Source organism: Botrytis sinoallii (genome assembly GCF_014898435.1).
Source record: "Botrytis sinoallii strain Bc 23 chromosome Unknown BSIN_012, whole genome shotgun sequence".
NCBI classification, from domain to species: domain Eukaryota; kingdom Fungi; phylum Ascomycota; class Leotiomycetes; order Helotiales; family Sclerotiniaceae; genus Botrytis; species Botrytis sinoallii.
This window is the reverse complement of record NW_024066039.1, coordinates 655,756-671,921: the sequence shown is the minus strand read 5'-3', so window position 1 is coordinate 671,921 and position 16,166 is coordinate 655,756. Positions and strand designations below refer to the sequence as shown.

The window sequence follows — 16,166 nt, the reverse complement described above, 5'->3', positions numbered from 1 at the left end:
ACCAATTGTATTCCTATATGTGATGTTAGAACGGTATCTATCGGAGGTGGTGATTAAATTTTCTTTGATTGGGTTATCTTAAAAGGTACCAAGATCAGAACCAGATATTAGTTTATACGCCGCAGATTATAATGCTTATGTTACTATACGTCCGCTATGCGTCTTCATAATATATCCAGCAGTCCAGCAGATTGTTAAGAACATGTCCAATCATTTTGGGGCGAAAGAAATCATTTCGTTTCCCTGTTAAAAAATTCTGTAGCACATTCTTATCTTTTGTTTTGATTCACGATACTCATCCGATACAGAGGCTTGATGGCAACTATTAGCCACGATACGGCTATACCCAGAGCTCAAGTGATGGGTCGTTTGTGGCCGGCTTCTTTTGATGCATCAAGATGGTCTGTGGATATTCTCCAGCTCGTGGGAATTGCAGCAGCAATTGGTGCTGGAACAGCAAGGCCATTAATGCCCCTGATTTTTGGAGGGTTAGCAAACAAATTCAACAATTTCCAAGATGCTTCTGCTCTGAAAGAAACTGTTGATTCTGAAGTTTTGTACTTGTTGTACCTTTTTATTGGTCAATGGTTTCTTACCTGCGTTTATGGTATTTTACTATCAATATCTGCAATGAATCGTTCCAGGAGACTGAGAGCATCGTATCTGAAGTCAGCTATCCATCAAGATACGGGACTAGTAAGCCAAGGAAAAGTTGCCGACAATTTTGCTACGAGTATCAATAGTATTGAGGATGCATTGGCTGAGAAGCTTGGGGTTGTCATGCAAGCAGGTTCAACTGTCATTGTTTCCCTGATCATTGCCTTTGTACACAGTTGGCAGCTCACTTTGGTCCTTTTTTCTACAATTGTGCTTCTGTTCATTAGTAACTTTGGTACCGCTGCTCTGGATACACGTTTCGAGCAGAAAATACAGCAAATTGAGGAAAGCGCTGCGAATTTGGCGGAAGAAGTGTTCAACGGCATACGTATGGTAATGGCTTGTGTTGCGGAATCGAAGCTTGTTGATGATTACACCGCAATTCTCGAAGCTGCCAGGATAAAAAGAATGCAGAAGAGTCCCATACTTGCAGTGCAGTTCTCGATGAGCTACTTTGCTCTACTCTCTTCTTATGCTCTCGCATTTTGGTATGGAACGATTTTGTTAAATCAGGGGAAAATATCAAGCGGTGGAACAATTGTCATGTATGTTCAATTGTGACCCGATTTTAGTTGTTTTCACTAACGTTATTAATAGCGTGATTCTTTCTATCAATCAAGGGACAAATGGTATGAGAAAGATTTTGCCGATCTATGGAATCCTCTCCAAGGCGAGAGCAGCCTCAATAAACCTGAATAAAGTGATCAGCAGCACGCCAACAATTAACTCCCTTAACAGTGGCGATGTAATACTTGAAAGTATCAAGGGCGAGATTAGATTGCATGACATCTCTTACTTTTACCCTCCAGGCCTTCTGTTAATGTACTTGATTCCTTGAATATTCGCTTTGAGGCCGGTAAGATGACAGCTCTAGTTGGCACCAGTGGCTCTGGAAAAAGCACAATTGTTGGTTTAATTGAGCGATGGTATGAGCCAACACGAGGCACCGTCTCGATTGATGGATTTGCTATTAATGAACTGAATGTGAAATCATTGCGAAGCAAAATTGGACTTGTGCAGCAGGTATGTCTCTTGCTTTTTAATAAGACTAGTTGAAATTTTCTAATTGTCCATAAGGAAGTTACGCTTTTTAATGATAGTATATTCTACAATGTTGCTTGCGGACTTTATGGCACGTCCTTCGAAAATTCATCTGACAAGGACAAGAGAGACTTGGTAGTCAAGAGCTGCATGGATGTCGGAGCGCATGCCTTCATTGAAAGCTTACCCGATGGGTATGATACTAAGGTGGGAGACAAAGGAAATCTCCTCAGTGGTGGCCAAAAACAACGCATCAGTATAGCTCGAGCTATAATATCGTCTCCGGAAATTTTGATCTTCGACGAGGCAACGTCGGGCTTGGACATAGAATCGGAGCGGATCGTAGAGGCAGCGATAAAAAAGGTTTCAATAGGTATGACGAGTATTGTCATAACACACAAGCTATCCCTTGTTCAAAAAGCGGACCAGATCGTCTTGTTAAAAAATGGAAGGGTGCTTGAAAGCGGCACACATCAATCTTTACTGGCAATGAACGGTAAATATGCCCAACTTGATGAGGCGCAAAGGCTCGACGAGGCAATTCAATACACCGATCAGCCAGGCGAAAAATCTGAAATTCAAGAAGACAAAAAAATCGATGCCACCAAGTTGCAACTTGATGAGACGGCGCAGCCGATGAAAACTTTTGACGGCATGTCTACCCCTATGACGCTGGATCCACCAAGGTCTTCATTATTCCGATCTTTATGGATAAGTCTACTGGACCATCGAGTACTCATGCGACTTTTTGTAGCGGTGGTACCTACATGTGTGATTGCAGGCGGCGTATACCCAGCCCAAGCAATTCTTTTTGGACATAGTGTTTCCAGGCTGGGAAATTTCGACTCCAACATTCAGAAGACGGAAAACTTTTGGTCTCTCATGTGGTTTGTGGTTGCTATCGGAGTCATTATTGCCTTTTTCTTAATGGGTACCATTTCTTCAATAATGGGAACTACCACGAAGTTCTATTACCAAACTGAGTATTTCAAATCCATGATACGGCAGGATCATCTTTTCTTTGACAAGGAACAAAATTCGAAAGGAACTCTTGTAGCATCTCTTTCATTGCATACGAGCCACATTCAGATATTGTTTACAGTTCTGGGGTCTCTTTTAGTCGCTTTGGCTAATCTAACATCGTGCAGCATTTTAGCACTAGTAGTTTCATGGCGACTGGCACTAGTGGGGTTGTTTGGCAGTGTGCCTGTTATTCTTTTGGCCGGTTACCTTCGAGTTCGCTCAGCCTCTGCAAAAAGTAAAACACTCTCTGGGCCTCTACTTAACAGTGCACAATATGCGTCAGAAGTCATCGGAGCAGTACGAACAGTGGCAGCTTTGACTATGGAGGACGAAGTTTGTCTCCAACTAGACAAGAGAATGCGAGAATCTCTTCCGGTCTTCTATAAGAATATTCTAGTAACAATGCCGCTGTTTGCATTTTCGGAGAGTGGAGCTTTTCTTGGTAAATTTATTTCTTGACTCTGTATACTACTTCAATTAACACTGATTTTTATATAGGTATGGCTCTGATATTCTGGTACGGAGGTAACCTACTAGCCAATGGCAAGCTGGAAACTGTTGAACTATGGATCGTTTTCTTGGCGATATTGTCCGGCGGAGAAGGTGCAGCTGAATTTTTCGCAAGTTCGAGTAGTAAGTGTTTCAACGCATTCAAGAATCAATCAGCTTATAAAATTCTAGGTATATCGCAAGCAGGCCATTCCATTAACAAAATTCTCGGCTTAAGATCAAGAGCAGCTTCCATAACTGACGGAACCACATCTCAGCAACGCAATTATGATGACGAGAAAGTCAGAAACACTCCAGTGTCTATCAAGTTTCAGGGCGTCGAATTTAGCTATCCAGCTTCTTCACAACATGCAGTTCTGAAAGAGATTGATTTTATGATTGAACCAGGCCAAAATCTAGCGATTGTTGGCCCCTCGGGCTCTGGAAAGTCTACCATCATTGCCTTACTAGAGAAGTTTTACACAATCACTAATGGATCCATTTTCATCAATTCATCTTCCTTGAATGAAATTGATACCCAGTATCATCGCAGTCAAACGGGTCTAGTCTCTCAAAACACCACCTTGTTTGAAGGTACTCTTCGAGAAAACATTCTTCTTGGTGTTCGCGATTTGTCTTCGATTGATGAACGCCTCGAAAATGCTGCAAAGGATGCAAACATACACGACTTCATCATTTCTCTACCAGAAGGTTACAACACACAATGTGGAGAGAAAGGTTTCGGTTTCAGCGGAGGTCAGAGGCAACGAATAGCACTTGCTCGAGCTCTTGTACGTCAACCCAGAATTTTGTTGTTAGATGAAGCGACCAGTGCGCTTGACTCTTTGAGCGAGAAGGAAGTACTCGATGCTTTGAATCGAATCTCAGGTCAGACTACCACGATTACAGTGGCACATAGACTTGCGACCATTAGAAACGCGGATTGTATTTTAGTACTCGTGAAGGGAAGAATTGTTGAGAGAGGCACACACCTAGAATTAATGGAGTTAAGAGGGACTTATTGGGCGATGAATCAGGCACAAGCTTTGGATAAGGATTTGTAAATTTCAAAATACTGTTCTGTCTTTTTCTAGATTACTTATTCTATTAATTTCGAAGTATTTGATACTTCTAAGAGCTTTGTAATGATATGTTGCTCATCGTGCAAGTGAAAGTGTACTTAGCTTCAGAGTACAGTCTTCTTCTTTTCTTCTTCTTCAATGATACTAGCAAGGGTCTATTTGTGACTCTGCAGCTGATGACGTTTACATCTATTTCCTTATATAACACAATATCAGTGGTGGAAGCTACTTCAATTCTTTTTGTTTCCAGTATTTCAGTCCTGCATGTGTTTTGAACGAGCTGGATTCACTCTCTATATCTCTACGACGTGTTCTATATGTATCTGAGGAACTTCAAATTGAATGACCGCAGAAACTATCGGCCTTTTGCATCAGGCTGTGTTTCTCTTTTCGGTTAAGAAACGGATATCGATATCTTAAACCGCCGGCGAGATTGAATACAAACGGTACGGTACCAACACCATATTGCGAGCGGCTTATATTACATCTACATTCTATCTGGAGATTGAAGATCTCATGAGATCCTCAGTGTGTACATCTTTACTGGCAAATTCTGATCATCCTCGTGATCCTCATCTCTTTCATTACGTCATCGATGCTCTTACGGATGCCTCATACCCGCCACAATGACATTTCATTATAGGCATTTCTACTCAAACTATAAATTTATCTGAGCTGAAACTCAAATTTCAATAATCAAGATAGAAGTCGCGATGATCATTGCTAAGCACAAGATAGAATCCCATTTATCGTAATCTCAATGATCTTCATGACAGTTCCTTACGTCAAATAATGAATTATACTAAGATCATCACGCGTGCTTCGTTTGAAGGGATTTTCTAGCGGATCTCCAGATGTACTTTGATTTCGTAATGACATGTGCATATGCACTAAAACCCGTTCCGAAGCGCACACTCATTACTAGTTACGACAATCTTCGGGTGAATCCGCAGGGTTTTCCGAGATTTGATGTACTAAGTTTTGAAATCTTCTGTGAGTCATTCTTTATACGATAGGATAGTCATCATGAATTCCTGTAGAGGTTAGATTTACGGGTATCAACGAAGATCATTGAGTTTCGGGGCCGCATGGTAGGGCTGATGTCATGTACTTTTAGGTTTGTAACGGGATTGTCGGCTGTCAATCATTTAGCGTGATGTACTGCTAGCGTGATGTACTTTTAGTATCTCGGCACGATTGACTGATGACAATGTGGGGGCGAAGTAACGACTTCGGATTTCCATCTATGATTGTTGCGGATGGATTGAATATCCAAAATGAATTTAACATCTCGTGTTAAGAGAATATTTTGTATTGATTCAATGTCTAGATTTAAACCGGACTTTTACATAGTTTGAATGTTCCAAATCATTATAGATTACTATAGTAATTCAATACTTAGATTCATTTCAGTTTTTCACGTAGATCGAATGTTTCAGAACAGTATAGATTTTCATAGTCATTCGATGTCCAGATCAAATTCAGTTTTTTACGTAGATCAAATGTCCCAAAGTATTACAGCATTTCATAGTGCTTCAATATCTCAAGTCAACCTATGTTCTCAAATAAGCTAGTTACCCGAGCCGTATTGACACATTAAATTTTTCTCATGATCTACATCTAACTTGTAGATCTAGGGCGGGGCTCCAGCGATCAACTTTTTTTGCCCTAAATTAGCGACATTATGAACGTTAGCTTTAATTTAGCCCCGTAAGAATCCGGACAAAAGAAGGCCAAATTTGCCTATATAAAGGGCTCTTCCCTTTCAATCAATCCTCTTTTCTTCTTCGTACGAAAACGATTAACTCTTTTTACAATCAAACTTTCAAGCTCACAATCAACCATTCAACCATTCACCTCTTTCACTCACATCTTTCACCACCACCACAACAACCACGCCAACCACCTTCACCACCATCGATCTCACAATGCCTTCCATGGAGACATTCAACTTCGACCGATACGCTTCGGTCTATTTCGCCTGGGCCACGCCCAAGGCCCCAAAACAACATCCAGCTACGTGGCACCATCCCTATTCCCCTTGTTTTGATTATCCTAACGTTGCAGGCAATCTTTGCGGGTCATCAATCCTCCCCGTAGGATTCAGACCCTTGTGGCTCTTCGGGGGCATGAAGACAGAGCTCGCGGGATGGCTCTGTGAGGTGGACTAATCCCCCACCTCTTCTTCTCTTACGACACTTTTCTGTCTTTTTTTCTTCTTCTGCTAACAGAAGATACATATCCATATAACCAAAAAAACGCCATCCCGCACCAAAAAAAATTCAAAATACAAAACAATCACCAAAAAATTTCCTTTGTTCTTATCGGCGCCTGGAGTTTTTCCTTCTTTTCCCTTTTTTTTTTCCTTTTTTTCCTTTTTTCCTTTTTTTCCTTTTTTTCCTTTTCTTCATTTATCTCTCTGGGCTCTTTCCTTTCTTTCATACCAAAAAACCTTTACAAACAAAAAATCACACCGTGGATCTCCTTCCACCAGCGAATCTAATTTATTTATCCTTTGCTCTTTTTTCACGGAGCCCCTCTGGGCTCCTCTAGCGATATTTTTCCACTTAACCATTTTTTTTCCCTCCATGGACATTTCCGGCTCCATTAGCGATATTTTCCCACTTAACCATCCTTTTTTTCCCTGGAGCCCCTCTGGGCTCCTCTAGCGATATCCTCTCACCTATCTCCCTTTTTTTTTTCATGGCCCCCTCCGGGGCCATCAGCGCCTCTCCCTCACCCACTCCCATTTTTCAAGGACAAGATAAGTATCCCTCCCGCTAACTGCTAATTCGTCAATAGGGCGGCTGGCTTGATCACACCTCCCCGTTGGTGCCAGCTGGAAATTCTCAAATGAGAAGCTAAGTGATCACGAATCGACACGAACGAACCATTTCACCTTTTTCTCCTTTTGCGTATTTGTGAGTTTTTTTCTCCCCTCCCCAAATTTCACAAAAAACCACGCTAACAATCCACGCATATCCGATATTCCGGAGCTGCTGAAAAAATCACCCTGCCAAGACTTCTAGACGCATTTTCTCAGCCGCAGACAGTCAAATTCTACACCCCTTATTCGACACGCAGAAAGCTCCGTATCATACAAACGTGATTTCTCCTCCCCCAATTCCACAAAAAACCACGCTAACAATCCACGCAAATCCGATACCCCCAAACTGGCGAGAAAATCACCATGCAGAAGCATTTTCCGCGGCGCAGGAGATCAAATACTCAATCCCCAAATCACACGCAGAAAGCTCTGTATGTGACAAATAATCCCCAGTTATCTAATTCCCGCGTCCAAGCTTCCCACAATAAATGCAGTGTACACCAGAGTGGAAATCCTGACGCTAAGACTTCCGCGCTGGGGGTTTGTGCAGCTACTGGAGAAACTCAGACGGTGTTTCACAGATTCTATTGTATGCCTATCTAGACACTATGTGAGCACATAACCTGTGGAGAATAGATTGCTATGATCCTGTTCTCTCATGCATAAATTCCTTGCACAGAGCATCCTTCTCTCGTTCTCTCCAATTCACAAGCTGATTAGATATTCTGTGCCAAGAGTATTAGCATCTCCTAAATTGGAATAGAATAGCGCTCGATTTCCTTGTGATACGTCATTAGCCTAAATGGTTAAGCGAGAAGTTGCGAAGATTGACCATCCCCAGATATGTATCTATGAACCACACATTGCGGAACAATCGTCTCGGAGGTATACTACCATTGAGGGATATGATGATGAAATGTCTTATGTATATGGTCTATTGCTTGGTTCTATTCCATCTAATTCATATGCAAGATCTCTATTCATAGCCCTTTATCATCTCCGTCTTTCCAACTCTCTGGTTAGACTCCTCTCTCAAACACCAACGCCAGAATCAATTGTGGTCCACACCCAAAACTATAAATCAAAAGAACCGCCCTAATGAAATCTAAATAACCACAAAGAATCGCCTTCTAAAAATCAGCCACCAGGAGCTTATGTGTGCAGACCACTAACTAGGTAGTCTTCCACAGCATGTTCCTCACAATTTTGACTCCGTGCTCGCGGCAACCTCATTTGTCATAACCACATCCGCGGGTTCCACATCAATACTTTTCTCGCCGTTTCCCTCTTCCTTCCCAACCTCAACTTGTTTTCCATCCAACTTTTTATCCGCGACTTCCGATTCCTCTCCCTCATCCAGCTTTCCTGTCCCCGCATTATCATAAACACTCAACCAATTCCACCCTCTAACTCCCCCATCCTTTCCAAAGATCTTCAAATCATTGTCTGTCTCCTCTTCTCCTCCCTCTAATTCCATATCTTCTTTACAAGTTTTACCCACTTCTACCCCTCTTTCTCTAAGTAATTGCACAATCGCTCTAACATTCAATTTCATGATTCTCTCTGGTTCCTCTGCCGCGAATACCTTTTTCGTGACCCATGGGAAAAGGACGCCGAAATCTGATTGACTAAGATGCGCACTCGAAGTAGGATAATAGAAATGTGGTTCTGATTGTCCATCTCTGGAAGGGTTATGAGAGGATGGATCGGCAGAAAGAAGTCTTTTAGTAGCGTTGAAATGCTCGGTCCATTTATAGAAAGCTTGGGATTCGACTGCGAGAATTGCAGAACCGCCAGGCCCAGAGGGAGCGTATGACGGAAGAGGATGATCCCATAACCAGCGGGTTGCTTGGGAGCGAAGAGGGAAACACCAACAATCCAGAAGTACGATCGGATTGTTTGGTGTAATTTGAGAGCAGATGAGAGAATTTGGAGATGGCTCATAAACTGGTTTATAAGATTTTGGAGCAGAAGTTGCGTCAGGCGCATAGAAGACTGATTTTATGAACTGAACCACTGTTGCTGCTCCAAAAGAATGACCTGCGAAAGTGATCTTCCCAGGTTCATGAACATTCATTTTATCTTTGAATATCGATAACGAAGTCGAAGATGTATTGAGGTTCGTAATTTGCTTTCCTTCATCCAATTTCAATAAACTGTCATGAATCAACCCCATCTCCCAAAGTCGAATCTTCAATTGTTCATTTCTTCCTTCCTCAACTTCCGGACTCGGTGTATGCGACAATTTGACATAGTCGATCGTTCTTTTGACTTGTTTCTTTGAATGCTTTTCTTTATCCGTCGAAGAATCGGATGGTGGTTCTCGGATATAGGATATAGGAGTTGAACCATCTCGATGTTCTGGTGCAATAACTATCATCCCATGGCTTGCCACTGATCCTACAATGTGTGAATACGCATTTCTTGAACCACCCAATCCGTGCGAAAATATCATAACAGGCCAACGGTTATCGCTTGTCTTTGGTTGCAGGAGAGGCGCGTTCTTGCGAACTGGAATCGTAACATAATGAAGTAATCTTGGGAAATATCTATTGTGCCCGAAATATCAGCATTTGCCCCTTATCCTAAGAATCACCCTAACTTACGATATAACCTCTGCCAATGTGCTGCCAGCTCCCAAAAACCTAGAATATGCACTTATATAATCTCTTTGGGGCGCGGGTATCCAATTCACACTCTTTGCCTTGTGTTTCGTTTCCGTTTCGCATGGGTAGAAGATTCGATATTGAATTGTTGGAATATTTCCTGCATTGCTTGGTGCTTGGGCTGGAGAATCGAGTTCAGAAATAGGGATCTCAACATCAATTGTCCCTACTTTATGAGGCCCAGTATATTCCGGAAATCCTGGAATTGGACTTAGTCGTGAGAAGTAGGATGTCATTTGTGGTGGTTGTAATGTTGTTTTGTTTGGAGCAAGTGGCAATCGAAGTCGCAAAGGGAGTTTGATGATATAATGAAGAATGTGGTTAGGAATTGAAGACACTGTTGCGATTTTTGATGAGAGAAAGAGAAAAGAAATATGAATCTATTCAGAGATCTATAAATCTAGCTATTTGAGCTATGTGATTGACTTCTATATTATATTAATGTTAATGTGAGCAAAAACTTGGTAAAAATAAATTTATCGGAAAGTTTTGGGCATTATTTTGGAACGGACCGAGGTCTCGTGTGCCCCTTCCCGAAACGTCATAGCAAAATGTGGCGTATGGTAGGAGTGGCGTCACGATACGTTCAGCCACTTGAGAGGATATTTTTAGATGTAAAACAATTCAACGATAATGTAGAGAAATGACCTCATCTAACCTACTCAAGTAATTTTATACTTTCATTATAGGTACGAGTATAACTCAAGTAGTCACATTGTATGAAAACAATTATTTCCTCTTAAGAATCTTCTCATTTGCACTTTATATATAATACACATACAACTAATCTCCTCTTCAAGATAATGCTACTATTCGTAAAGACTTCAAGGTTATTTCAATTAGAGGATTACAAGTCGAGTATTGTAATTCGCGATATTTACAGTTGAATGTTTCGGTTTTTGATAAGTATATAGATAGATAGTTGTCAGATTCTAGTTTATATCATCTTAAAGAACAATTTCTTCTATTGCCATTGAAACAAACCAACATCGATAAAAACATAATTATGACTTGCCTGAGAAATATGATTTCGATCTAATATGTAGGAAAATGTTTGTACCACCATGTTTCCCAAAACGATTAGACTCGTGGATAACTGCAGGATGGCAAACAAGAGAACAACAGCAGATATAAGTGTCTTCGCACCCTCAAATCCATCGAAAAGCGCGTTTTCAATAACAAAGCACATCACAATGAGCTTCCTCAGATGGCTCAGGACTGCCATTTCGCCTGCTGAGACTTGTGCAACAGTGTCTCAGTACAGCAGTACGACTTCAACCCACTCACCCACGCCAGATGCAAACACGAACGAAATTAGCCCCGATCAGTGTAGCGCGAAGCTCGACTTTTCCCAAAGCCTAGATAATCAAGCAGTTGCTGATACAGAACATCACACAAGTGAAGACAATGACGATGAACATACTACGGAGCCCAAACGCGTCCAAAGTCCAAATGCTCAACTTGTGGACAGAAAACATATAATTCAGAATAATTCCAATCGGCGTACCGTAAACTATAACCCTAGCTTTCAAGACAAATTTGCCAAAATTGTACTGGCAGATGATGACGTTCCTCTTCTCCAGGTTACCGAATATATCAAGAGTTGTGACGTTCCTGATACTCAGAAGCATTTATTCGTACAGGAAAGTAAAAAGGTGGTGATGATGGCAAAGCTTTCGGATATGGACTGGGACAAGCTTGTGACAAGCCTTCAGGGGCTTGAGGAAGAAATGAAATATTACCGAGCGGTCAATTTAACAAAGAAAGATGTAGAGGAGCTGAGCCGGGAATTCTCAGAATTTGCCAAAATGAACTCTTACTCACGAAAAAAGATGAGATCAGTGCAAAAAAGGCTCCGAGGGACATCTGAGCGAAAAGTTGCTATCCGAAATTACTTCTACAGCCGACTTGACTACTTCAAGAAAAGCGTTTTCAATATGAACTTTGCTAAATGCTTTATTCTGCGACGCACAGAACGAGAAGTTTGTCGAGCCTTGAATGCTGAGATGATCGCACGCCGCATCAGGTATGACGACCTGCGTCACCCTCGGAGGATAAGTCCAGATCCTGAGCTTTTGTCCAGGGATATCATGCTGGCTTTGGAGGTACTAAAGAGCAGTAGGACTATCGAGACACCTCAATGCACTTTATCATTCATGAGATGCTTTGGTGTTAGTATGATGCCATGTGGGTTGCTTGGCCGTTGTAATGACGGGGAGGTCCGCACTACATCAACCTTCTTCACAGATGAGCCCTCGAGCCAGAGCACCCTCACTGTTACCATGGATGAGCCGGCTATCGATACCAGCCATACACCGATAGTCATCAAGTCTTCTACCAGAAGCAATATCACCACCATCGACTCAGACAGTGATGGAGAGATCTTAACAATTGTGAAACCGATATCACAGAAGCGTAAATCTGTCATCAAGGAGACTCCGGTAGGAAAGAAAGCGGAAAAAGGATACGAATTAAGAAGAAAACGAATACTGGCGAGGGATGAAATCGAAAAAAGAGACGTCAAAGAAAATGAAAGTGGAAGTGAGAGTGAAAATGAGAGTATTATTGTGGTTGAAAATAGGAGAGTCATCAAAACTAAAGATGGCAGTGGGGATGAGATTGAGAGTGTTATCAAGGTGGAAAATGAGAGAGTCATCAAGATTGAGGATGACAGTGAAGGACAAAAGGAGAGGGCGATCAAGATTGAAGATGACAGCGAGAGAGAGAAAGAAATTTACAACAAAATCGAAGGAGAGTATGATGACTCCGAGTCCAGTGTGGATGAGGATCTGTATAAAGCAAAGCTGGAACTCCTAAGCCAAGTCTCTAACGAATTAAGCTTACTCAACAATAAGAAGAGAAAGAAGCAAAGGAAGGAAGACAAAGACAAGTCTGGTAGCAAACGTGTCAAAATGGAGTGATTTGGATGGGAAACTTGGTGGAAGATGTTAAGGGCTAGTTTGGATGTAAAATCCGTGCTGAATCCGCTGAAATAATCTGCACTTTGTGCTATCGCGGATTTCGCGGTAATATTAATCCGCTTCAAAAAAAGTGGATTATTAATCTGTGGTTTTATAGTTTGAATATCAAATCTGTTAAATAATCTGTGGTTTTTTTAGAATATTTAATTTAAATTTCAATTCGATATTAAAACCCTATATTTAAAATTGAAAACTATATAAAAAGCTTTAATAAAATAATAATCTTGAAAAAGTACTTAGAATTAAAAAGAAATATATTTTGATTTTATTTTTCTTTTTTCTTTTCTTTTCAAAGAAAGAATCTTTTTTTGAAGTATTTTTGAAGCTATTTTTTATATATAAAATTATTTCAATAGTTAATGATGCAATTATTATTCAAAACATTTCGAAAGTGTTTAGGAAGTCGAAAATTATTGACGATGATGGTAATCGAAGGTTTATATCTGTATAAAAAAGAGGTAGAAAATCTCGAACTCGAAGTCCTTTTCTCTCAATTCGTTATTTCAAACGAAAGCCTAAACTTATAGCAAAAGCAATCGAATCTCAAAGCCAACTTCGAAATTATAATACCTCTTTCTCTTTTCTTATTAGAAATTTACTATCCAGCTCCTTCTACAATAACAACATTACCTTCAATCAGAAGAAGATATTCTCTACAAAAAAAGAAAAGCTATATATAGATATTTGATTCAAATAAAGCTTATTTTAATTATATTAATTTATAATATATAGTAGGATTTCAAAACCGATGAGAGGCTTTCAACAAATATCGATATAGATAGTGATGAGAACAATGACAATGACACACAACAAATTTCGAAGGAAACTTTTTCTTCGAAATACGACCTGTTCGTGATCGATTTAGATTATAGTTATTAAACCAAATTGATTGTAATTGCCCCCCAGTGATTCTGACTAGTAGTTGTTGTACTATTGTTATCGATACTCCGAACACAAAATATATACAAAAATTCGTATAAAATTTTCTCACTCCGAATTATTAAAATAAGAACTAGATTTTTAATATAAACTCTTTTAACAATTCATCAATATTTAGGGATACGGTTATGATGAAGGCTTCTTTTAAAGCCTTTATTATATTAAACACTTATTTTATTATTATTCTAGGTATTCTAATATCTTTAAGTTTTTCTTTGCTTTCTAAAAACTCTCAATTCGAAATCTCTAGCCTTATTCTATCAACTAATTAGTCAATTAGTTCTAAAAAAAGATTTGAAGAATTCAATTTACTTAATAACTCTTTTATTATTCAAGATACAATTAATACTATCTATATATTTAATCAGAATAAAAAACGGGGCTCTACAATACCCTTTAATAATCAGAATAAACAATCTAAAATCCAAAATAACCTAAATATATCCAAGGAAACTATTTTAAAAGCTAGAGATCTTATAGTGTTAGCTTCCTTTCTTTTCTAATTATGCGAAAAACAATTCAAGCTTTTAGATTTTTTAGAGATCTTTAGAGAATATATTGAAAAGGGAAAGCTTATTACAGTTTCGAATATTATTATCTTTCAAATCACTCATTTGGAAATTGCTACACGCAAAATCGAATTACAAGCGAAAGTATTAGCTAAACCTCTTTTGTTTATTATTGCTATTATTGTAAATGAGTAGAAGGTGGTAGGGTCGTAAAGTAATCCTTCGCAAATACTACAGATAAGTCACTAAGACGTAGTATCTCCGATAAAGGAGAGGAGGAGAAGGCTCTACATAGCATATCACAAAATGTACGAGAAAATGGGTGGAAACTAATTACTTTCTTTAAACTATATAAAGAAAACCTATAAATACTAGCTACAAAAAGAGGTCACGTGATTAGTATTAAGTTTCACTCATATTCCTTTCTATATAGAAAGGTTAATCATCCCAATCAAGTCAAAAGAAAAAAAAAGCATATTTTAAAGAAAAAAGAAATAAGAAGAACAAATAAAAAAAGATATAGACACTGATACTCCCAGGAACAGTGATTTGTTGATCAGTTCTTAATATCAATCAATATAATTTTGCTGAATTTTAATAAAGTTATAATAAACTAATAGTTTAATAGCTTAAAGTTATCTTTGGAGCTCTTTGTTGAACCCATTGCTTCATCGATTTGGAGTTTCAATACTCTTATCCTATTTACATTACTTAAAAATTCTCTTTTATATTTCAGATTTCAATTTCTTCTCTATCTCCAGGGTTCTTTACACTTAGGCCTCCTATATCTTGAAGTACTCGAAGATCCAGCTTTGTTTTGGCTTAAACCTGGATCTGGATTCTTATCCGGATTTTCATCTAAATCTTGGTTTAGATTAGAATCAGAGTTCTCATTATTACTAAACAAAATGGGTTCGATTTCTCTTTTACTATCTGATTCAATATATATGCTTTTATGCTCATCTTTTGAGAGATTCTCAATGATTTCAAAATAAAACTTGTTCTTATAACTTTTCTCAATAAACTTAATATTATCAAATATCTATGTAAGAAAAACTTTAATAACTTTTGTATACTTTTTGTACCATTAGTTAAATCCTGATTATTTATAATAAAAAGTCTTATTACCTTATTAAAAACAGATATATTATCCTAAAAGAGTTTATCAACAAGAACTTGTTCAACAAGGTTTTGTAAAGTTAAGTGATATTTAACCAGGAATCCGGGAATTTCATATTATTTATTACCAGTAATGTGTTTGTTGAAGATAGGTTTCAAGTCGCGGTGGGCTTCTATAATATCTTTGTATTTCATTTTATTCCTGAGAATAGAATTTAAACGGTTACCAGGAATTAGTTTTATTATAGTATATAAAATGATGGATACAGTAAGCAGTTTGTTTCCTTAACCATTCATACTCCACCTAAAGCTCACCAGGTTATTATCAATAATAAAAGCCCAAGATGTGTGCTTATTTCATCGAATTATCCAGATTTTGATTAGCTTAGTGTAGCTCACATACTTTTTTTTCGAGATTATATCTTAAAAGTACCCCTTTTTCGAAGAGTCTATTAACTTTCCAAAAGTTTTTTTGGCAAGTTTACACCATGTTACATTTTGTTCGGTTTCTGTTTTTATTTTGCTATAACAAACTCTATATATCAATTTGTTAATACCTTTATTTATTAAATAGATAATATACACAATAAGATTATTAATATATATTATATTGTCTTTTTGCATATAGTTCTCTTGTATTACTATATACAAAGGTATAATCAAAAGCTTTACTGGTTTGTATAATAATTACAGAAAAAGAAATAGAAATTAAACGGAACTCTCGATTTATATGCTGTAACGCAATATTTCGCTAAATTTTTAAATCTCATTGGGAGACTTATTGTTAAAGGGAATAGTAATATAATAGGCGAAGTTGAGGCTCATCTTTTGTA

The 16,166-nt window shown here is 38.6% G+C and overlaps 3 protein-coding genes across 3 annotated transcripts; 2 read left to right on the top strand and 1 right to left on the bottom strand.

Moving 5' to 3' along the window:
- Positions 1-315: 315 nt before the first annotated feature.
- Positions 316-4,327, top strand: EAF02_007216 (uncharacterized protein; the record flags this gene model as incomplete). The annotated part of the gene is made up of 6 exons (XM_038903264.1): positions 316-1,202; positions 1,255-1,402; positions 1,510-1,680; positions 1,735-3,163; positions 3,220-3,354; positions 3,403-4,327. The coding sequence occupies 6 exons, from the start codon at positions 316-318 to the stop codon at positions 4,272-4,274; spliced, it is 3,642 nt and encodes a 1,213-aa protein (XP_038756743.1). The 3' UTR covers positions 4,275-4,327.
- Positions 4,328-8,021: 3,694 nt separating this feature from the next.
- EAF02_007215 (uncharacterized protein) lies at positions 8,022-10,214 on the bottom strand. The gene is made up of 2 exons (XM_038903263.1): positions 9,726-10,214; positions 8,022-9,668 (listed from the first exon to the last, which is right to left on the bottom strand). Exons 1-2 carry the CDS (start codon positions 10,019-10,021, stop codon positions 8,318-8,320), a joined length of 1,647 nt encoding a protein of 548 aa, XP_038756742.1. The 5' UTR covers positions 10,022-10,214; the 3' UTR covers positions 8,022-8,317.
- A 764-nt stretch (positions 10,215-10,978) lies between these two features.
- On the top strand, positions 10,979-12,615 carry EAF02_007214 (uncharacterized protein; the record flags this gene model as incomplete). Its single annotated transcript, XM_038903262.1, has 2 exons — positions 10,979-12,540; positions 12,585-12,615. 2 exons carry the CDS (start codon positions 10,979-10,981, stop codon positions 12,613-12,615), a joined length of 1,593 nt encoding a protein of 530 aa, XP_038756741.1.
- Between the last annotated feature and the right edge of the window lie 3,551 nt (positions 12,616-16,166).

Excerpts from the sequence above, each read along its gene's own strand:
- EAF02_007215 (XM_038903263.1), bottom strand. The coding sequence starts at position 10,021 with ATGACATCCTACTTCTCACGACTAAGTCCAATTCCAGGATTTCCGGAA. Across the intron at positions 9,669-9,725 it reads ACATTGGCAGAGGTTATATC|ATATTTCCCAAGATTACTTC; the intron begins GTAAGTTAGGGT and ends CGGGCACAATAG.